The sequence below is a fragment of the Lynx rufus genome, unplaced genomic scaffold (genome assembly GCF_022079265.1).
Source record: "Lynx rufus isolate CCGP_SWC_20201006 ecotype Redwood Valley unplaced genomic scaffold, mLynRuf1.p SCAF_2, whole genome shotgun sequence".
Taxonomy (NCBI): Eukaryota; Metazoa; Chordata; class Mammalia; order Carnivora; family Felidae; genus Lynx; species Lynx rufus.
The window spans coordinates 136,609,559-136,630,808 of record NW_025814834.1 but is presented as its reverse complement, the minus strand read 5'-3'; the positions used below and the strand labels follow the sequence as shown (position 1 = coordinate 136,630,808).

Below are 21,250 nucleotides of genomic sequence, written 5' to 3'. Positions count from 1 at the left end.
TTATCTTTGCCTAGAAAACCTCTGTGGGAAGGGAGGCTCCAGGTCCTACCCCTGCTGGTTTGCTGGTACGAAGTCTAAATTAAGATGGAAATTCCCATTTTATAGGAATAAAGAAAGAGGTTGTAAGTTGTTTTCCTTTATCACTCCAGTACAGCTTTTCTAATTGTGGGTTTCTTGTCTAAATAAGATGGTCCTTCTTTCCAGCACTTCCTAAGTTGTGAGGCATATGACCCTTGAAGAACTAGGAATAAATCTCTCAACAGAAATGTTTTTAAGTCCTTGGGTAGGAAATGCAGTCTGTAAGGCAGTATCCTCCCAGCACCTTTAAGAAAGACCTAGAAACTCCTAGGGGATGAGGGTGACGGGTGTTTAGAGAGAGTCTAATATTTTAGAAGCTGCAATTAGCATCTCTTTTGAAAGCTGCAATTGCTCTCACTTTATGCAGCAGTTCAGCCCCCAGAAAAATGTAAAAATGATTTCCTTGTTCTGTCATTAAGTGCTTTAACACAGAAAACAAGAACAAATGTTAAGGAATTCTTATGGTTGTGACAGAATCCTGAAGAACAATCAGATTTTATTTTTATTTATTTGGCCTCTTCTGTTGGTCTTGAGGTTTCTGCTGCCAGTAGAAACTGCACAAGGTTTCATTTTTTTATTAACCCACTTGTAAAAAAAAATCAGTTTTCCCTCCCTGACATTCAGAGGAGTTTTCAAATGCTTAAGAAATGAGGGACGTGTGATTATGGCGTGGGTGGGGTGGAAGTATTTTATTAAATTGAAATTACTTGAGGTATCTGTCTTGAATATTTGCTCTGTTTTATTTTTAAGAGACTTGCCACTGAATTGCTGTTCGTCTCCACTGTCCTTACCTGACCCCTAAAGTCTGGGTGAGGTTATGATGCTTTCCCCATAAACTCTTCTCTCCCCTGCCTCGGTCTTAATCAATACTCTTCTCACTCTGCATTTTAATCATCTGTTCACTTATCTGTATCCTCCGGTAGACTGTAAGCTCTGTGAGGGCAGGGACGGTGCCTTTGTTTTCTGTGTCCTAGTTGTATGCTCTGTGCCTGGCATATGGTAGGCCCTCATTAAGTATTTCTTGAATGGATATATGAATGGTTAGATGTTTAAATGAGTCAGTGTGTTTAGAGTAACTTCCTCCAGAGGGTTTGAGAGATTAAATATTTTGCCTTAGATTGTACCACAAATATATAGCAGAGGCGTAATTTGTACATAGGTCAGTTTGACTCCAAAAAGCATATTATTTTGATTATATCATATATATATATGATATAATATATACGTATATACGTATATATATACATATATATATATATGTATATATATAGTAGATGTTTAATATACAGGGATATCTAGGGGCGCCTGGGTGGCTCAGTTGGTTGAGTGTCCGACTCTTGATTTCAGCCCAGGTCACAATCTCACAATTTGTGGGTTTGAGCCCCACGTTGGGGCTCTGTGCTGACAGTGTGGAGTCTGCTTGGGAATCTCTGTCTGCCTCTCTCTCTCTGCCCCTCCCCACTTGCACTCTGTCTCTCTCTCTGTGTCAAAATAAATAAATAAACTTAAAATAAAATACAGGGATATCTAAAGGATATCTCATTTTTCCAGGAAGGGTCAAAGAAAGATGTGCAGAAGAGATAACATTTTAGTTGGGCTTTGGAGCATAAATAGGAAGGAGCCTCCTGGGAATCTACTTAAGAAAATAGGAAGAAGAGAAATGGCCATTGCAGGCAATGGGAACCGTACGAACAGAAGCACAGCTTTAGTACTGTAGTTAAACTCTTAGGTTCTGAAGACAGACCTAGGTTCAAGTTTGATTTCTGCCACTTCCTTGTGGTGAGTACTTTGGCAAGTTATTTAACCTCTCTGAGTCTCAGTAAAACGGGAATAATAATAATCAAGGGCAGACTAGGTTTTGTGCACCCTGAAGCTTATATGATATGGTGGGACCTATGTAAGATAAAGAATACAAAATATTAATCTTTGTAAATTTTATACAACATAGGGCTGTGTACTTTGAAAGGCATCTTTCTGACTGCGGAGCCTTGAAGCTTATGTGGTGATATGATAAGATCTTTGTAATAGGGTGGTTGTGATGACTGAGATCAATCATATGGACTAGTTTACAGAGTTGCTTATAGATGGCGCTCCATAATTATTAGCTACTATTATTTTAAGAGCAGTGAGTTTTCCAGTGTCACTAAAGCCTGGGGAGGTTACTTGTAGATAAGGCTGGAATGTTAAGGGGAAGCCAAACTGGGAAGTGCACCGTGAGCTATTGGAATCTTGTAAGCAAAGTGACTTGATCAGATCTGATTTGATGAAGATAATTCTGGCAGTTGTGTGGATGGTAGCTCTTGATAGAAACCCTGAAGGGAGGGAACCTAATTTGAGCCCTATCTGCTGTCCCCAGTCCCTACCTTGGTGTCCTTGGGTAAATGCTATCTATGCACTTTCAATAATTATTCTGTGTTTTAATATGCACAATAGTATTGATGCTATTAAATAATCATATGTGACCAACAGATCCACCATATATTTATTATTAATTTTTAAATGATGTATTTATTTTTGTAAATGGAAATTTAACTACCCAAAGAAAAATTATGGTCCTTAGTAAACATCTTTTCTGCATCAGTTGAACTGTTTGAAGAGTTATAAAATAATGTGTTTTATTATTAAAAAAGAAATATATATATATATATAGAGAGAGAGAGAGAGAGAGAGAGAGAGAGAGAGAGACAGAGAGAGAGAGAGAGAGAGAGAGTGTCCGGTTGGTTACAAAAATTTTTTGTCACTCCAGTGTCACAGGTCACATTAATTATGGACCTAATGGAGTAGCCTTTCAGAATAAGCTTCTATTGTATTGATCTGTAGGGTATATAAATATAAATAAGATAAGCTGCTCTATAATAAGATTCTTCTGACAACTGCTTTGGGCATCATCTATTAAAACCTTTTTTGTAATTTGATTATTATTACTAAGCAGTAGCTTATATTAAGCTTTGTTACTCACTCTTATCTATTGGTCTTCAGACATTTCCAGAGATATTCTCATGGTAATGTTTCAGGTTATATCAGTGATGCCATTCATTGTCTCTTGGAATTTTCCCATTTTCCTCTTCTGCTGTTTTCTCACCTTTTTTGTTGTCATTGTGTTAGCCTCATTGAGGCTGTTCCTAACTCAGTGTCTTAATTAATTCATACTTTAAGTAGGGGCACAAGCTCTTTCTGTAAAGGGCCTGTTTTGGCTTTGTGTGTCAATTCCAACTCGATGCATAAACAAATGGTATGGTTGTGATTCAGTGAAACTTTTACAAAAATAGGTGGTGGGCTGGATGTGGCCGCTGAGCTGTAGTTTGCCAACCACACTTTAAAGCACTCCTGGGTAAGAGATACTGATCTCATCATTTTACTCACCTGGTCAGAAGTGATCAGGATCCTCTAATGCTAGAACATTAATCCTAAATTCCTTTCCTGAGCTTTCAGGCCCTCTGTCCTCAGTTCCCTTTATTGTATGTTTGTACCTCATTTCCCTTGCTTGTTCCATGTGGGCTCCCTTGTCCTCAAGAATGTGAACCCACCCAAAGTTTTCCTTTTTCACCTCTGTTCCTATCCTTGAAGCATACTTAGTACTTTATCAACATATACTGTAGCTATTACATGCCTGAGCTTCTGTATTTGTTTATGTATTGTCTGTATCTGTGAGATTTGTCTTCAACTTTTAAACTTTCTTTGGGGGTCTACATACCAAGTTTCGTAAAGTTCTTTTATATTTTATTGTTTCTAATATAGTACTAGACACAGAAAGGAATTAAAAATACTCCTTTAGGGGCACTTTGGTGGCTCAGTTGGTTGAGCGTCCAACTTCAGCTTAGGTCATGATCTCACAGCTCGTGGGTTTGAGCCCTACGTCAGGCCCTGGGCTGACAACTCAAAGCCTAGAGCCTGCTTCAGATTCTGTGTCTCCCTCTCTCTCTGCTCCTCCCTGGCTTGCACTCTCTGTCTTTCTCTTTCAAAAATAAATAAACATTAAAAAAAATACTCCTTTAGTTTACAGTTGGAAGGAAAATTGAAATGATGAAATATTGTGTGCATACCTACTGTTTAACGGTAGCATTCTCCTTATGCTAAGTTCCCTGTGTGACGGGGCACAGCCATGTTTAGACTTAGCTGGTTAGCCTGCTCTTGGTTATGAAGACTTTGTGGATGAATTCTCCACCTCAAACTTATTTATTTTTTTGGTAATCATATGGCAACTTTATTTTTGTCTTCAATATTATTTTTGTCCCTTTACATTTATTTGTTGGCTATAGTTCTTTTTTAATTGAAGTACTGTTGACACACAGCATTACCTTAGCTTCAGGTATACAGCACAGTGATTCAGCCTCTCTATACATCATGCTGTGTTCAACACCAGTGTAGTTGCCGTCTATCACCATACAAGGCTATTAAAATAGCCTTGACTATATTCCCTATGCGGTACTTTTCATCCTCATGACTTACTCTTTCTATAACTGGAAGCCTGCATCTCCCAGTCCCTTTCACCCATTTTGCCCGCCCCTCACCTCCATCCACTCTGGCAACCACCAGTTTGTTCTCAGTATTCTCAATCTCAAATTTGACCAGTGTCAGAACAACCTTGGTAGCCAACGAATAGGTTAAGTTCTTCTGTGTTCTGGCATTAGTCGGAATATGTTTTATGTTTTATTTATTTATTGAAAGAATTACTGATTCTTTTTAAAAAAAAATTTTTTTTCAACGTTTTTATTTATTTTTGGGACAGAGAGAGACAGAGCATGAACGGGGGAGGGGCAGAGAGAGAGGGAGACACAGAATCGGAAACAGGCTCCAGGCTCCGAGCCATCCGCCCAGAGCCTGACTTGGAGCTCGAACTCAAGGACCGCGAGATCGTGACCTGGCTGAAGTCGGACGCTTAACCGACTGCGCCACCCAGGCGCCCCGAGGAATTACTGATTCTTAAAGTAGGACTTAGAATAAGATCAAAATATTAGATCCAGCTTGGTAAAATACCCAGTTTGGTGAAAATCTGAGTGATTGGCGTTTGCATTAAAGCCTGCTTAATTTTACTTTGGAGTAATGTTTGTGTGACAGTGATGAACTGCTTATTGACTATTTAAACATCCATTCCCAATAAAATGCTCCTACTTTCCAGTGGGAGGTTAACAGCTTTTCTTGATTTAAATTTGATGTCTTTTCCTTCTGCTTGTTCTGTATTTCAAAAACTATCATCCTGTCCTGATTTTAAGTATAATATTGAATCACAAAGATTAATTAAAGATTAAATATTATATTGTTTTTATTTGTTTTAGGTTTACTTATTTATTTTGAGAGAGAGAGAAAGAGAGAGAGGAGAGTGTGTATGTGTGTGTGAGAGAGAGTGGGGGAGGGAAAGAGAGAGAGAGGGAGAGAGAGAATCCCAAGCTGACTCTGCACTGTCAGTACAGAGCCCAGTGCAGGGCTTGATGTCATGAACTGTGAGATCATGACCTGAGCTGAGATCAAGAGTTGGATGCTTAACCGACTGAGCCACCCAGGTGCACCAAAGATTAAATATTATATTTGATACTAAGGATTAGTACTAGCTTTCTAACCTTGTATGCTTAAATTGTTATGGTTTTCCCCTCTCTTCTCTTTGTTGTGGCATACCTTAGATTTGATGGAATTTCAGCATTACCTTAAATTTTTCAGCTAAGGGATGTCAATATCAAGAACATGAGCTCACTCCTTTTTTTTGTAATTTTTTAAATGTTTTGTTATTTTTGAGAGAGAGACAGAGTGTGAGTGGGGGAGGGGCAGAGAGAGGGAGACACAGAATTGGAAGCAGGCTCTAGGCTCTGAGCTGTCAGCACAGAGCCCAAGGCGGGGCTCCAACCCATGAACTGCAAGAACATAACCTGAGCTGAAGTTGGCTGCTTAACTGACTGAGCCACTCAGGTGCCCCAAGAATGTGAATGTGAGCTCAATTTTTGAACCACATCTTTGGCATTTACTCAGCATTGGTATTCTTTTTTGTTTCCTTTCTAAGTGGACTTGGGAATGTTACTTGCCAAAGCATCAAGTTGTTTTGAGATTAGCATGGTTCAGATGATGCCTTTAAATTTGTGTATCAGCTGTTAGGTACACATAGTGTTTGCAGATAGAGCTAAGGGTAAGTTCAGCTTCCCATGTTAAATAGTGGTTTACATTAATTTCCTGTACAAAGTCTGTCAGCTTTGTTTGACTCTCCATTTGAAAGGACTCTTTCAGGTATAGAACTTGCTTTAATCTCAAGTACGTTGGAGTTTTAATTGGCTTGGTTGTTCAACTTAATTTGACACTTTCTGTTTTACCAATACCAAATACTTAATACCAAATACTGCTAAGTCAATAGAAAAGAGTCTTTTTCTAATCTGGCTTTACTTATTTATTTAGCCAGGAGCAAACGAGAGTGCTTTTTATATATGTGTAAAGACTTGCCCAACTAAAAAAATTATCTAGTATTTATATGAGTGTCTACCATGAGTGCAGTCTTGTTTTAGTCCAGGAAGGTAAGACAAAGATGGATAAGCCATTTTCTTCCACTAGACCGAAAGCTCCATGGAGGCATCTTCTGGCTTACTTGATCATCTGCTGTCATTTTTCTGGTCCCTTCACTCTGTCTTTGCACTGCTGCCAGAATCTGCTTTAAATACTAGTTTCCTAATGTCATCCTTTGCTTGAAAAGCTTCTATCGTTGAAGGACAGAACCAATTATTGTAAGTTTTTTCTCTTTTTCGTTGAAGTCTCACCATAACATACCTAGATATGGACTCCATATAGTTTATCTTTGGGCCTTAATGTATACTTTCAGTCTCAGGGCTGACGACTTTTTCAATGATGAAAAATTCTCAGCCACTATCTTTTTGGGTTTTATCTGCCTTTCCCCTACTTCTCCTTTTATTTTTTGTTTTTTTTTTTAATTTTTTAATGTTTATTTATTTTTGAGAGAGACAGACAAACAGACAGACTGTGAGTGGAGCAGGGGCAGAGAGAGAGGGAGACCCAGAATCCCAAGCAGCCTCCAGGCTCTGAGCTGTTAGCACAGACTGACACGGGGCTCGAACCCACGACTGCAATATCATGATCTGAACCAAAGTTGGGCATTCAACCGACTGAGCCACCCAGGCGCGCCCTCCCTGCCCCTCTCCACTCCTCCTTTTGTAATACCCCATAGACTTATGTTGGAGCCCTTCAATCTGTCCTCAGTATTTCTTTCCTTCTGTTTTATATTTTTAAATTCCTGTTACCCTGGCTGTGTTCTAACTGAATTCCTCCTGCTATTTTCCGATCCACTAATTCTCTTTTATTTATTTATTTTTTAATTTTTAAAAAATGTTTATTTATTTTTGAGAGAGAGAGAGAGAGACAGAGCACGAGTAGGGGAGGGGCAGAGAGAGAGAGAGAGAGGGAGACACAGAATCCGAAGCAGGCTCCAGGCTCTGAGCTGTTAGCACAGAGCCTGACACGGGGCTCAAACTCACTAACTGAGAGATCACGACCTGAGCCAAAGTTGGACGCTTAACTAGCTGAGCCATCCACGCACTCCCCACTAATTCTCTTTTAACTGTGTCCATTCTGGAATGTGTCCCCAACCTGTTGACCTTTTGATTTCAATGGCTGTGTCTTTTACTTCCAACATTTATCATTCATTCTTTATGACAGCCATCTGTTTTTATGTGGACCCGCCTATTTTTGTTTCATAATTTCTTATTCTTTTTATGGGTATTTTTCATTTTTTCACCTTGAGGATCTCAGATGACAGGTTGTTTTGAGATGGCTTTGTTGTTTGCATTTCAGCCTGTGAGAATTCATCTCCTGGTTGAAAACTTTGTTAGTTCTCTTGGTGTTCATGTTTCTTGTGTGTTTTATTTTTATTTATTTCTAATGTTTATTTATTTATTTTGAGAGTGGGGGAGGGGCAGAGAGAGAGAGAGAGAGAGAGAGAGAGAGAGACATCGAGAGAATCCCAAGCAGGTTTTGTGTTGTCAGCACAGAGCCCAACGTGGGGCTCGAACCCACGAACCGTGAGCTCATGACCTGAGCTGAAATCGAGTTGGATGCTCAACTGACTGAGACACCCAGGTGCCCCTCCTCGTGTGTTTCAGAATTTTCACTTGTAGGTTCACACTGGATGGGAGTTTTTTGTTTCTCCCCACTTCTCTCTGTTTTTTTTTCCCTCCTTATCCACTGGTTTTCTTCTTGGTTCCACTTGAACCGCCCCCCCCCCCCCCCCCATCCCCGGTCCTCCAGTCTAGAAACAGACTTTCATGACCCGGGCTCTATTCCCTTGGTGAGCTCAGCAGGCCTGCTTCTCAGGCAAGGATGCAGCTCTGCATAAACCCCGGCCCCAGGGCAGTGGTTGTGGTCCCTCTCAAGTCCTTCTCACAGGTGGGGGATCCCAGCCTCAGTTTTAGGCCAGGGGCATTTGGTCTGTATACCCTCAAGAACCCTTGGCCATCTCTGACTTCCATCTCTGTAGCCAGTGGCCTACTACTGTGACTTGGTTTGTTTGTGGGCTTAAAGAAGTTGATCATATTTTTGCATCCTGCTGTGCCTTTTCTCCCACACATTTTATCCTCATGTGGCTGTGAGGGTGAGAGAGATCCCCGGGCCCCATAGGAATGCGAATCCCATCCATGGAGTTCCCACTCTTTTGTCTGGGTTGCCTCCCAAAGGCCCCCTCCTCATACCATCATACTGATGGTTAGGATTTCAGCACATAAATTTGGTGGGTGGGGAGCACAAACATTGCAAGCAGTAAACCCATTGCAAGCAGTAAGACCATTACAAGCAGTAAACTAAAGGAGAAAATGTTAAAGTCTATTTGAAAGTGAGCAAAATAAGGCTGACCTATTCCAACCTAATTCCCCTTATTCACCCCATAAGTGCAAATTGCTTTCTTTCTGGTAACTCTCAAATCTTTACAGTTAAGATGTATTAGACACTGTATTTGTACTTTCTTTTTTGAAAACCACACCTGATGGTGTGCTGCTGTTTTTGTCTTCCTCACTGCCATTCACTCATCTTTATTCCTTGAGGACTTTGGCTTTCCTCTAGCCACTGGGCTACTGCCAGTGTTCTCGACGACAGTAACATTTTTCTAATCATTATCATTGCCATCATTAGTAACTTACTGAGTACCTCCAATGTGCTGGCCATTGTAATAGGTGCTTCATATATACATTAACTTATTTATTTAGTCCACAGTTTATAGACGAGGAAGTCAAGATTCAGAGAGGCAGTGACTACTGTATTTTAAACTTTCTGAACTCTGGTGATCTTTATGTTTATTCACTTCGAAATCCATTTCATTGGCCTTTTTATTGCTTAAAGCATTTCTTCTGATATCCTGGATCCTGTAAGTCTCCTTTCAGACATTTACCCCACCTACTAACCCTTCCCCAAGACCTCTCTGTGGTCCCTGCCTGTTTCCCCACCTTCTGTGGCCCACATGGTCATTTCTGCTTCCTCTTTCCAATGTTCTCTGTTGTACTTGGATCTTCTTTCCATAGCCACTTAATCACTAGCCTCCAAAATAAGATCAAGTCCACTGTTTTTGTATTTGTTTCTAGTCTCTTCTAAGCACTATTGGAGAAAATCCCATTACGTTGCCACCAGTTAACTCCATTTTAAATGAATTTCTGATTTACCTGGCCCTTGGGTGCTCATAAGTAGTTTAGTTATCCCATTTTGGCTCCCTTGCTGTTCCCCACACTGGCTGTTCCAAAACTTCTTAGCATCCTGGGGCGCCTGGGTGGCGCAGTCGGTTAAGCGTCCGACTTCAGCCAGGTCACGATCTCGTGGTCCGTGAGTTCGAGCCCCGCGTCAGGCTCTGGGCTGATGGCTCAGAGCCTGGAGCCTGTTTCCGATTCTGTGTCTCCCTCTGTCTCTGCCCCTCCCCCGTTCATGCTCTGTCTCTCTCTGTCCCAAAAATAAAATAAATGTTGAAAAAAAAATTAAAAAAAAAAAACACACAAAAAAAAACAAACTTCTTAGCATCCTTTGTCAACACAGCTGCCTCAGCCTCCAGGGCTGGTTGACTTTGCCTTGAGTCTCACCGAGAACATAGAATCATCAGGAGTGATTCCCCCTAACTGTCCTCTTCTCTGCCTCAAAATGTCCCTTCATCTGACATGTCCTTCTTTTTCCTTTCCTTTTAGGTTAAAAGAATCTTTACTATTTTCTACCATTTTCCAATGGTAACTCTGCCCCCCTGTACTGTTGTTTCCACACTGTTCTAGGGAGTCACTCATCCATGGCCTTCCTCTCTTATGTCTTTAGTCCCTACTCCACTCCATTTGCCTGTCTCCTCACCTGCAAACAGGTACATCCGGGTTGGTCAGAGTGATCTTGCCAATTACTTCCCTGGGTCCTGTAACCTCTCACAGTGTCTCCTTTATGGCCAACCTTGGGACCAGAGAAGCCCCATTCTGGTGAGAGCCTCTCCCACAGGCTGCCCCTGACTTCTTTCAGGCCAGATCAGATGATCTCTTCCTTCTTAGTTTTTCTGTAGCATTTGACAATATCAGCTGCCCTTTTTGCTTGTTCTTTTTGTCTCCTTTGAGTTTAGAATGCTATTTTCCTATTTCTCATCCTCCCTCCCCCTAAAATTATTACCTGTCTATCTTCCTCTGCCAACCCTTTCCTGATTTTTCCCAAGGCTCCGACCTTAGCCCACTTGTCTCTCTGGGTGATTGTCTCCTGGGCAATTTCTAACTTCCTATGGGTGTTACCTGCTTCTTCAATTGCCTGCTCCTCCTTTTGTTTCCTGGCTTAGTAATTGATATCCACACTAGAAATTTGGAATCCTCTTTGACACTACGGCCACCTTTCCTTCTGCACATCCAGTCACTCAGTACTATCAGCTATCCCTAGAAACTGTCTATGTTTTATTCTTCCATTCTCAACAGCGTTGCCCTGATTAAGGTTTTGTGGACTATTGGAATAGCCCTTTAAATTTTCTTCCTGCCTTAAGTCTCTCCCGCCTTTAATCTTTTCTCTATACTGTGGCCAGTGTTAGATTTCTAAGACCATTCCTGTGTTCCCAATTGTTCATTGTCTCTACTTTGCCTGTGGGGTCCACAGATCTGTGGAGGTCAGATCCCTTGGCTTGGCATTGGGGCCCTTCCCTGGCAGCCCTTGTGCCCCCCCCCATCTTATCTCTCCAGCAGCTCCCCACGGCATACCCACCAGCACTCTGCAATAGGGCCACATCCTTGCACCCACACTCTAACACATGTGGTTCACTCTGCTTTTCCTTGTCTCTGCTGGGTTTTATAATTCCTGGCCTGTCTCCACAGTTATCTCTTTGATGAAACATTTGTGACCCATCTTTCTTGACTCTCGTGGGACTTTATTCACACCTGCCCCACCCCCCACCTTCGAGTTGCTTTTATATTCTAGACAGCTGTATGTGATTCTCTCTCCTCTCTACTAGCTTTTAAGCTTCTTGGAGGCATCTTTGTTTTCTCAGGTGCCAAAGTACAGTGAGTACCTAATAAATATTTATTGAATTAAAAATTGGATAATATATCTAGGTCCACGAATGTGAAGCAAAGAGCTAAGGTGCTTAGCAGCCCATTATCACCGTCAGCACATGAAGCACTAACAAAAAGGAAAACAGATTTTCAGCTTTTGCTTTAATATACAATCATCTGAGAGTTTCTTTTCTTTTTCTCTTTTTTTTTTTTTTTTTTTAGAAATGTGACTTTACTAAAATAAGAGAAAATACATTTTAACCGAGCTTGCATCAATATAATTTTGGTGTTCAGATGAACTGGAAACGTTCATGGAATGGTTGGCTGAGTCAAGTAAGGTGTCAACAACTATCTGTCATCTAACAAATGAGCTTTTTGTGATTGTTGAAAAGCACAATTAAGTTCACTCAGAAAAAAAAGAATCTATTAAAAGTTAGGTGGGAAGGTGAAAGAATTTTTTATATAGCATTTTAATTAAACGAAATTGGCTTGTTAAATCTTGGGGTCCCTGAAATGCTTAGAGAACGTTATAGAAAAATGTTACACCTCCTTCAAAGCAGATTTTATCAAAATCCTTAGCCAAAAAAATCTTATGCAGCTATGTTTCTCTACCAGTGTTATTGGAGAAGTATTATTATGCTAGCAAATGCCAAACATTCAGTCTTGTGAAACCATATTTGTGGAAATGGTATCAATGAACACATTTTGCGTGTCGTTAACATATAAGCAATACAAAAACTGGAAACTATTGCAAAGCCATAAAAGACCCCAGAGTATAGAGGCAATTATAGATAAACTTATTATTAATCAATGTTTATTTTTTCCCCAGTTCATTAAAATTCAACACCAGAGTTTTGTTTAAAATAAGATACCATATTGCCAAATGTGGTTTTTTTTTTTTTTTTTTTTAATTATCTATGCCATGAAAGCAAATCACTTTTTAAGGTGCTTTTTGCTTCTGTAGTTAGAACTCAAACCAACAATAACCAAGTAGACTACTTTCTCTTCCTTAAGGGACTCGGAAGATGGGAAAATACAGGAGAGGGAAAGTCAGTATGGCAAAAGCACGTGGCGATTGAGAGTCAGGATTTTGACCGAGTATGAAACTAACATTCCAGGTCCTAGGGTCTGTTGGTCTGAGTTATGTGAACAGTAAGACACCATTTCATTAATTTGCTGGCAAAGACCTTAATTTTTCATTATTCTTTACAGTTTGCTGTTTTTGATAGTCAACGTATAGTTGTATTTAGTAACCATCTTACAGTATTTATACCTGTCATTATTAGACATTTTTCTACCGTGATTAGGTAACTGGGCTGTTTAAAAAAGAAACACCTCCAGAATAGCTAAATTTTTAAAGTCACTACCTACATCTGCCAAAACAGATTAGTAGCAAATTTCCAGAACAGAACAAATTGTCTTGATCTCCTTACCTAACACTTTGTTTTATGTCAAATCTAACTGCTTTCAGGGAACAAGACTTCTTGATGGAAGCTTATATTTTGACATAAAAATTTTGGGGGCTGCAAGTGTAAAGTAATTTTATCCTTATTTTGCAGGCTGAATATTGCTGTATTATTACTTTTATGGGATTCACACTATAAAAACACCATATATTCATGATAAACTTGATCTGGTCTTAACTCACTATAACCCCGTTGAACTTACTGGCACAGAAACTTGAATATTCTGTTTGAGAAATTAAAATCTCTTGATTATACAAATAAGTGCTACCTTGTAAAATAATATTTATACTTCAAGCACTGCTTCCTCCATAACCGTATCCATTGTCATTCCTGCATTTATTTTTTTATTTCAGATGCATTAGGTATTAGTTCTTATGATAGTGATAAACATTCGCCAAGCAGAATTAAAACTTTAATCAGAATACTGAAGTGTGGGTGTTTTTATAAAGGAAATTTATTTTTAGAGTATTCCTGAAAATTACTTTGGATTAGGTCCTATAAGGATTTTTCATTTTTAAAATGTATATATCTCCTTTATGGTATAATAAATATTGCTTTCTTTTTTTTGTACTGTAATATTTCTTTGCTCAGGATCACACCATGCTTCAAGTTATTTTTTTTTTTTTTAAGTTTATTTATTTTGAGAAAGAAGTAGGGGAGGGAGAGAGAGAGGGGGAGAGAGAATCCCAAGTGGGCTCCAAGCTGAGACGTGGGGCTCCATGTCATGAACCATGAGGCTCAACCTACTGAGCCACCCAGGCACCCCTGCTTCAGGTTATTGTTTGTGTTCGGGTGATAGAGAATGTCCGACTGATTACGCAGTGATCACAGGACAAAGGCTAGAAGTATATTGAGGTGTTATACTATGGTGGCTAAGCATTTGGGCTTTGAGCCAGACTGCTTGAGTTAAAATATGAGCTCTTCCACTTCCTTGTTGTGTGACCTTGGGCAAAGTCCTTGACTGCTCTGTGCCTCAATCTCCTATCTGTAAAATGAGTTGTCTGGAGTATTTAATGAGTTCATACATATAAAATGTTTAGAACTGTGCCTGGTATATAGGAAGTACTCAACAAATATCTATCACAGAATAATTGACCTCTTCAGTAATATATCTAGTTTATTAAGAATTCCAGATAGTTGTACTTTATTTCCTGAATAATAAAGTCAACAGCAGTAATGATATTGGTAGTGGGATACAAAATACATTTGCATCTTTGCTATAAAAATTAGCAATGCTAATAATGGGTTATTGTGTTTTCTGGGATATTTATTAGTAACTTTAGGATACAGGTAACAGATGAGCCAGAGACCCTCAGTTCAATGCCATCATGGAAGCATGTGAAATCAAAATGTTACTGTCATCCCACGTAATTGCTTCCCCAGTGAAAAAGCCTAGAAATATTAGTTATGTTTTTTTTTCAAGTGAATATGTCTTGTAGACTTCACCAGTTCTCTTTCTTCCCTAACTCCACTTCCATTAAGATTTTTGTTTTAGATTGAAAATGAAAGGAAGTTAATTTGTTACAAAATGCTGATGTCAGACTAATTTATTAAGTCTCTTTACTGATCTATTATTTCCTTTCACTTTCTTTATACCGTATAAACAAACTGTGGAAGAACTTTTGTATCTTATTTTTATCCCCCAGTGCCAAATGTATACTACTAATGTTTAATCATTATTTGTTGAATGAATTACCCAGCATGACAGAAGGTCCATTCTTCAGCCAACTCATGTCTTTATTTGTTTACAGAGGACTCAGAGCCAGTTGGGCAACATTAAGTGAGCACATGGTGGGGGGAGAGGGGGCGGGATGGCAGAGGAAGCAAGAGGGATTGTGCAAAACTGTATCTGTAGGTTAGATGAAACAGCAGCCAGAGTGATGACCGCTGCTGTGTGTAAGGAAAGCTTCTGCCAGAGGTGAATATGAATATATACTTCTATGAATGATAGAAATCCCTAAAGTGATTGTAGACTATTTCTGTTTTCCAGTTCAGTGGGCATCATGATTCCATAAAATAAGTAAAGATATGTACATACACATATTTACCCCCTCCATATTGATGCACGTATGAAATACTTTACCCTGAAAGAAAGTTAGTTTAACAAAGGTCACTTGCCTAGTATCTGTTCATTTGCTATATCTCTGTCTATTGAGACTTGATGGAACTTTAGGGCTGTTTGCAGAAACAATTTTGTTCTAAATTTACAAACAATCTGAGGAGCTATAGAAGTACCATTAGTGGTAACATAAATAACTTTTCTAACTGGAACAAAAGCAAAATTTCAATATTACTACCAAAGCATTGGCCATTGTATAGCAAGCAGGCTTGCAGCTGGGGAGGACCACCTGGCCCTGCTCTCTTGGCCTACTTGCCAGACTTCAAAAGAAACTGTGAAAAACAGCTGGAAAAATAATAGTCCACTTAAAATTTTTTTTAATGTTTATTTACTTTTGAGAGAGAGAGAGAGAGAGATAGAGTGTGAATGAGTGGGGGAGGGGTAGAGAGAGAAGGAGACACAGAATTTGAAGCAGTCTCCAGGCTCTGAGCTGTCAGCACAGAGCCCAACGTGGGGGCTTGAACTTACAAGCCGTGAGATCATGACCTGAGCTGACGTCAGACGCTTAACCTACTGAGCCACCCAGGTGCCCCAATAATAGTCCACTTTTAAGTTCTAATTGTTAGGACTCTCTCCACCTGAGAGTCCTACAGGTTAATTGTATGTAGGCTTCAAGACATTGGAACAGTTTTACTGGACTTTTCTCAGTCTTACCTCTTAGGCTTTCTGTGAGTTCAGGCATATTTACATTATAGTGCCCTACTTCTTGATCATGTCCCCTGTTCTGAAGCCTTGGCATAAACTGCATCCTGTAGTGAGAAAGTCAACTTGCCAGCCTTTTCCATTCTTCCCAGCAGCTCTTAACATTTAACCTCTTCCTTGAAACTTGCAGGCTTGGGAGCCTCTGCCTTCCCCAAGCCTTCCCTTCCCTTGCCTGATCCTTTCTTGTGTACAGTGTTACTTCACGCTATGCATGTTATTGAACATTGACACCTTTGTCTCTTCATGTTGTTTGTATGACAGTGTGGACTTTCGCCCTTGAGGACAGGCTGGTGACTTTTTGACTCACAGTGTTGATAGATGCTTACTGAGTAAATGGCTGTCGATAGGGTATAAAATTCACTGGAATTTTGAAGCTGAGCAAAGATAGTTTGAATCTTTTGTAGATTATTTTTGCATAATTGACATTCTTTTTACCGATACCCCTACCATCCACAAAATGGGCCAGTCTCAGAACTGATAAGACCTATTAATAGCATGCTACAGATCAACTTGAAAAATAATTATTGGAGAAGTAGAAAAAGACATTTGGTGCCAAATCAAGTAAACTTTGTTGTTCTAAGGTATTTGAAGAATTGTGCAAAAGAATATGTTCGTGTTAAACTGATTTGTGTTCCTTCTTTCTAACTGCTGTTTGCTGCTCAAATATAAGTATTTGGCCATTTTTTCCTCTCTATCTTTCTCTTTTCCTGGATAATGTCTATTATCAATGCATTCTGGTTACATATCCCAACCATGTTCCTTTTATATGTGATTATCTAATATGACGGGGGAGGAATTTGTGTATCTTCTTTTCTTGAAAGCTGCCCGCTATTTATCATGTTATAACTGCAAGATTCTTCTGCACAAGGGCTTTTGGGTCTTGAGCTTAGATTTCAAAAGTAGAAGTGCTTTGTGTCCCCCTCCATGGAAAGGATTTGCAAGCTATTTGTTAAATTCAAGCATTCTTAAGGAATTTATTTAGATGACTGCTAACTCTACTGCATTAGAAGCTTTAACATTTGATATGTATTGGATTAAAGTATATATAATCTTAAAGTATATTCTGATAAACTTCAATTTACTTACAAATATCACTTAATGTTTCTGAGTAAAACTCATTATTGCACAAAAGCTTAGAAGTGAGTTTAGTGCTACCTACCAATTTGCACATAATACTTCATTTTTAACTGCTATTAATAAATCGTAGGCCTTTTAAAATACAAAGTTTTCTTGCAGTCACTCCACATAATTGCATATCTTATTCTTAGCAGGTGCTTTGTTTTTGTCCCCCCCCCCCAGCCTTTTCTATTTTTTTCTTAGTTTATTTCACTTATCTTCTATATAATAGACCCAAACTGCCTTGTGTTGAAGGAAATAGCTGCATGATGTGTACCACGAGTCTTGTATGTGATGGGCTTTAACCTCAGTTTATGTCTCTCCCCCCTGCACAGTCCCTTCAGTCTGAATATGTTCATTACTAAGGCCTTGCCGCTCCGACGAAGGCTGTTCCACTCTTAGACACAGTGTCTTCATCTGGACGAGCAATGTAGAGAGAAAGCCACTGCTGTTCGAGGGATATTTCTGCCTTCTTACCTTAAATTAAGGAGAGCACTCACATAAGACCTTCAAGAGACTTGAAACCAGAAAACTCTGGTTAATGACTACTATAAATGCACTGAAACTATGTTTATGGAGATGTCAATGCTTTTTAAGACCGTTTTAATGTTGAATTTGGTATTTTGAAAGGTTATTTTTAATGTATTTCAGTAATACATTTGCTACTACCTTTACATGTACAGTGTTACATTATGTATGTATTGTGAACTTTAAAAGACTATTTTGATAAATTTATAAATCTATAAAATTATGTAAAAACTAGACTCTATTTTGACTTAGATTTTCTTGTCGTTTGCTACCAAAAATTTGTATTTTGAATTTATTTAGTATGGTTTTGTCTACGATGAATAAATAATTCCTCTTTATTAAGAAAAAGTAAGGGAGAAAGTTTTTAGAAAGTGATTTTTTTATGTCCCCTATGAATAGGGCAGATCAGTTCATTCTTTTGGGAAGTCAGTCTAATGTAATGAGTTTATGCAAGTTTATCTCTGGCAAGAGGATAATCGTTTGATATGGCTTGTTCAGACCGTTTCCTTTCCCTTTTGTTTTTGTTGCTCAGCTGTTTAGTTTCGCATCCTTGTGGGGCTTTAACATAATTTAACATCCAGTTGAAGATCAGAATTCACTGAACGTTTCTCCTGAAAACACAGTTTTTCTCTATGAAATGACTCAACATTCCAAATGCTTTTATTTCTTTCTGCCTCTCGAGAGAGTTCTTAACCCAGTTAGAATATTTTGCTTTTGGTACGAGGTTGTTGTCTGTAACCACACGTGGTCTGGCACCAGTTTTAAATCAATGAAGAGAAAAAACTGAATAAGATGCTGCTGTTTCTCTGTATTAAAGGAGATATGTTTGTAACAGATTACGAACACCTAACACACAAGCCAGAATGTCAGAAACCTAACGTGGAAATGAAGGGACCCCTGACAGGTGCTCACAGCCCTTTTATGTAAGTGTAATCTGGCATCAGGCCTCAGAAGCCCGTAGGTTTCATTTCCATGGGGTGTGGGGAGCCTTAGATTCTGATTATCTAACATGCTGCTTAAGAATGGACTGTTCAGACAGTTAAGTGGATCCACATGAAGTGCTTTCCTCTCAACCACTGAGTTATTTATAATATATTTATTAAGGATGGGGTACCTTGAGGCTATTACACGTGCTTCGGCAAAACATCTTGTTCATGTTTTGCATTTTAAAAAGGCATTTGAATGAATGTTTGGCTCAGGTTCATTACTTAAGCTTCAGTAACTGCAGTACCAAATAATTGCACTAAGCTGATGAAAAAAATGAATTGTATGTTTTAGGAGTCAAAAATTAAAATAAGTGAAATTAAATTGTATACCTTTTCTAAAACTGAAAGAGTAAAATATTTTATTATGAGTTATTGTAAAAAAAAGAGTGGTTAGTGGTACAGGAAGATGGTAGTATTTAAAAAAAAAATCAGTGAAAAGTAATTCAGATGACGTTTGAAAAGTGGGGAAAAGGGAACCATATGGACAGTTTTAGTTCTGTGAACACTAATTTGTGTGCAGCTATTGAAATGATTGTAAAATTGACTACTATAAATTCTCCATAATTATGTTGTATATTAGTCCTATGTATCAACATGTGTATGTCTTAGAATTATTTGTACACATGTCCATACATAGACAAATCAAGAAGTGTATGTATATAATATAGAAAGTATATAGCAAAGTAATTCTACTCCAAAAATAAAAAAATTGTTGACATGTATTTTGTTATGAATAGTTTACCTTCCAAAAGATAATTTGTTCTATTTTAAAGTGTAGAAAAATGCACTGCTAATAAATAATAAAAGTTTTATGCAATTTATGTTTCCCCTGACTTTTATAATTTGGATTTTGAGTTATCAGTGTACTGAAGTCTCTTTATAATTTTCTATTTGATCCATTCTGGTTGGTGCCTTTCAAGTTTCTCAAGATCTCCATTCTGGATTTTCAGTTTATCTTGTATTGACTTTCCAGGTTGTGGCCATTTTTTGAAGTATATGACAGTGAGCACAAAGAAACCTTATACGTTGCCTTTCACAAAAGTCAGATAATGTCAGGCTCTTGCTGTTTTTCTCTCTATATAATTTTCCTTTCTGTTAATAAAACACTGATTGTGATCAGAGTTTTGGGTCCTGCTTGGTCATTTACGACTATTGTATGATACACTGGTGATTGGTGCCTTTTGAGTAAGAATGGCCATTTTTCTTAAGGAGAAAGTATAGAAATAAATCAGATGGAAGAAACCTCACCTCTTGGAAGAGGCAGCTTGAGAGAAAGAAGCTACACTACTTATTAAAGATACTTTATGTATTAAAACTGGATCTCCTCGGGTTGTGAAATTTCTAAGATTTTGCCCTTCTCTTTTGTCTTTACATTTTTTTTTTTTTTTTCAGAACACAGGGAAAAAGGTGTGGGTGGGAAGGTAGTTTCACTTCTTGAGTTGAGAATCTGCCAATTAGAAGTTCTCACAACACTGCAGGAGACAGGTGGGGTACTGAAGTTGTCATGGGACCACATCTTAGGGAAGGAGAGTGCTTCGGAATTCATGAAGGGCAGAAAATATTTTTCTGCAGATTTAGTTCTTATGAAGAACATAGTCAAACTATTTAGTCAGTCAGTTAACCAGTTCCAACAAATTCCTCACCTAGCTGTCATTGAGTTTACATGGTTTTGTTGTCCCTAGATGATTTATAAACTTCCAAACACAACTGGAGAGGCTACCCCATATCTATTCAGCTGGGGTGCAATGAACAGGTGGAACATGAGTTTACCAACGATAAGCCACAGAAATGTATTTTCAAAATGGTTCACACTTGTATGCTTTCCTTTGTGACATTTGTTAAACTACCAATGTGTTAAAGGTTTCCACTTACACCAGTTGTTGGTATATAAGCTGGACAGTATTCTGTGGTGTTTCATGTTCTGGAAGAAGTCTGGGCTCTTTCCTGAAGTGACCTCGTAAGGCAGAGTTAATGGTGCTTGCAAAAACCCTGCAGTCCTCTCTATAACGCCCAGCAAGGCAAGAATTTGGTCTCAGCCTGTCTCCTTTGAAGATTAATTAGGGAATTTCCAATTACAGCAAGATATACTTTATAGCAGAAGATAAAACTTCTTTATTTACACATAGCTTTCATAGTAGTGGCATTCATGGCTTAGAAAGGAACGTAGAAAATAATTGTATGAAGTTATTTTGAGCTGGATTGAAATGTTAATATATTCCCACCCTGTTCCTTTTCTATGGATTGAATTATGATAATCATATCAAGAAGGAGAAAAATAGCTTTTCTAGAGAATTTTAAACCTTTTTGGTGAGTGCAAGTAGAAACTTACATCAAAAGACTACTTTTTTTTTAATTTTATTTTTTTAAATTTACATCCAAGTTAGCATATAGTGCAACAATGATTTCAGTAGATTCTTTAATGCCCCTTACCCATTTAGCCCATCCCCCCTCCCACACCCCCTCTAGTAACCCTCTGTTTGTTCTCCATATTTAACAGTCTCTTCTGTTTTGTCCCCCTCCCTGTTTTTATATTATTTTTGTTTCCCTTCCTTTATGTTCATCTGTTTTGTCTCTTAAAGTCCTCATGAGTGAAGTCCTATGATTTTTGTCTTCGAAAGACTACTTTCATTTTTTAAAAAAAAATTTTTTAACTTTTATTTATTTTTGAGACAGGGAGAGACAGCATGAACGGGGGAGAGTCAGAGAGAGAGGGAGACACAGAATCAGAAACAGGCTCCAGGCTCTGAGCTGTCAGCACAGAGCCTGATGCGGGGCTCGAACTCACAGATCGCA

At 38.7% G+C, this 21,250-nt stretch overlaps 1 protein-coding gene across 9 annotated transcripts in view; it reads left to right on the top strand.

Moving 5' to 3' along the window:
• CDC14A (cell division cycle 14A) overlaps nucleotides 1-21,250 on the top strand; it is a 207,149-nt gene that overhangs the window by 168,520 nt on the left and 17,379 nt on the right. For 3 of the 9 annotated variants that reach the window (XR_006962767.1, XM_047083943.1, XM_047083939.1), the window contains exon 16: nucleotides 17,279-19,578. The exons of the other annotated variants lie outside the window; for them this stretch is intronic. Coding sequence is in view for 2 of the 3 variants with exons in the window: in XM_047083939.1 (XP_046939895.1) it covers nucleotides 17,279-17,308 (30 nt within the window). In the remaining variant the exon portion in view is untranslated. Of the gene's footprint in view, nucleotides 1-17,278; nucleotides 19,579-21,250 lie in introns of those variants that run through there. 9 annotated transcript variants of the gene reach the window in all.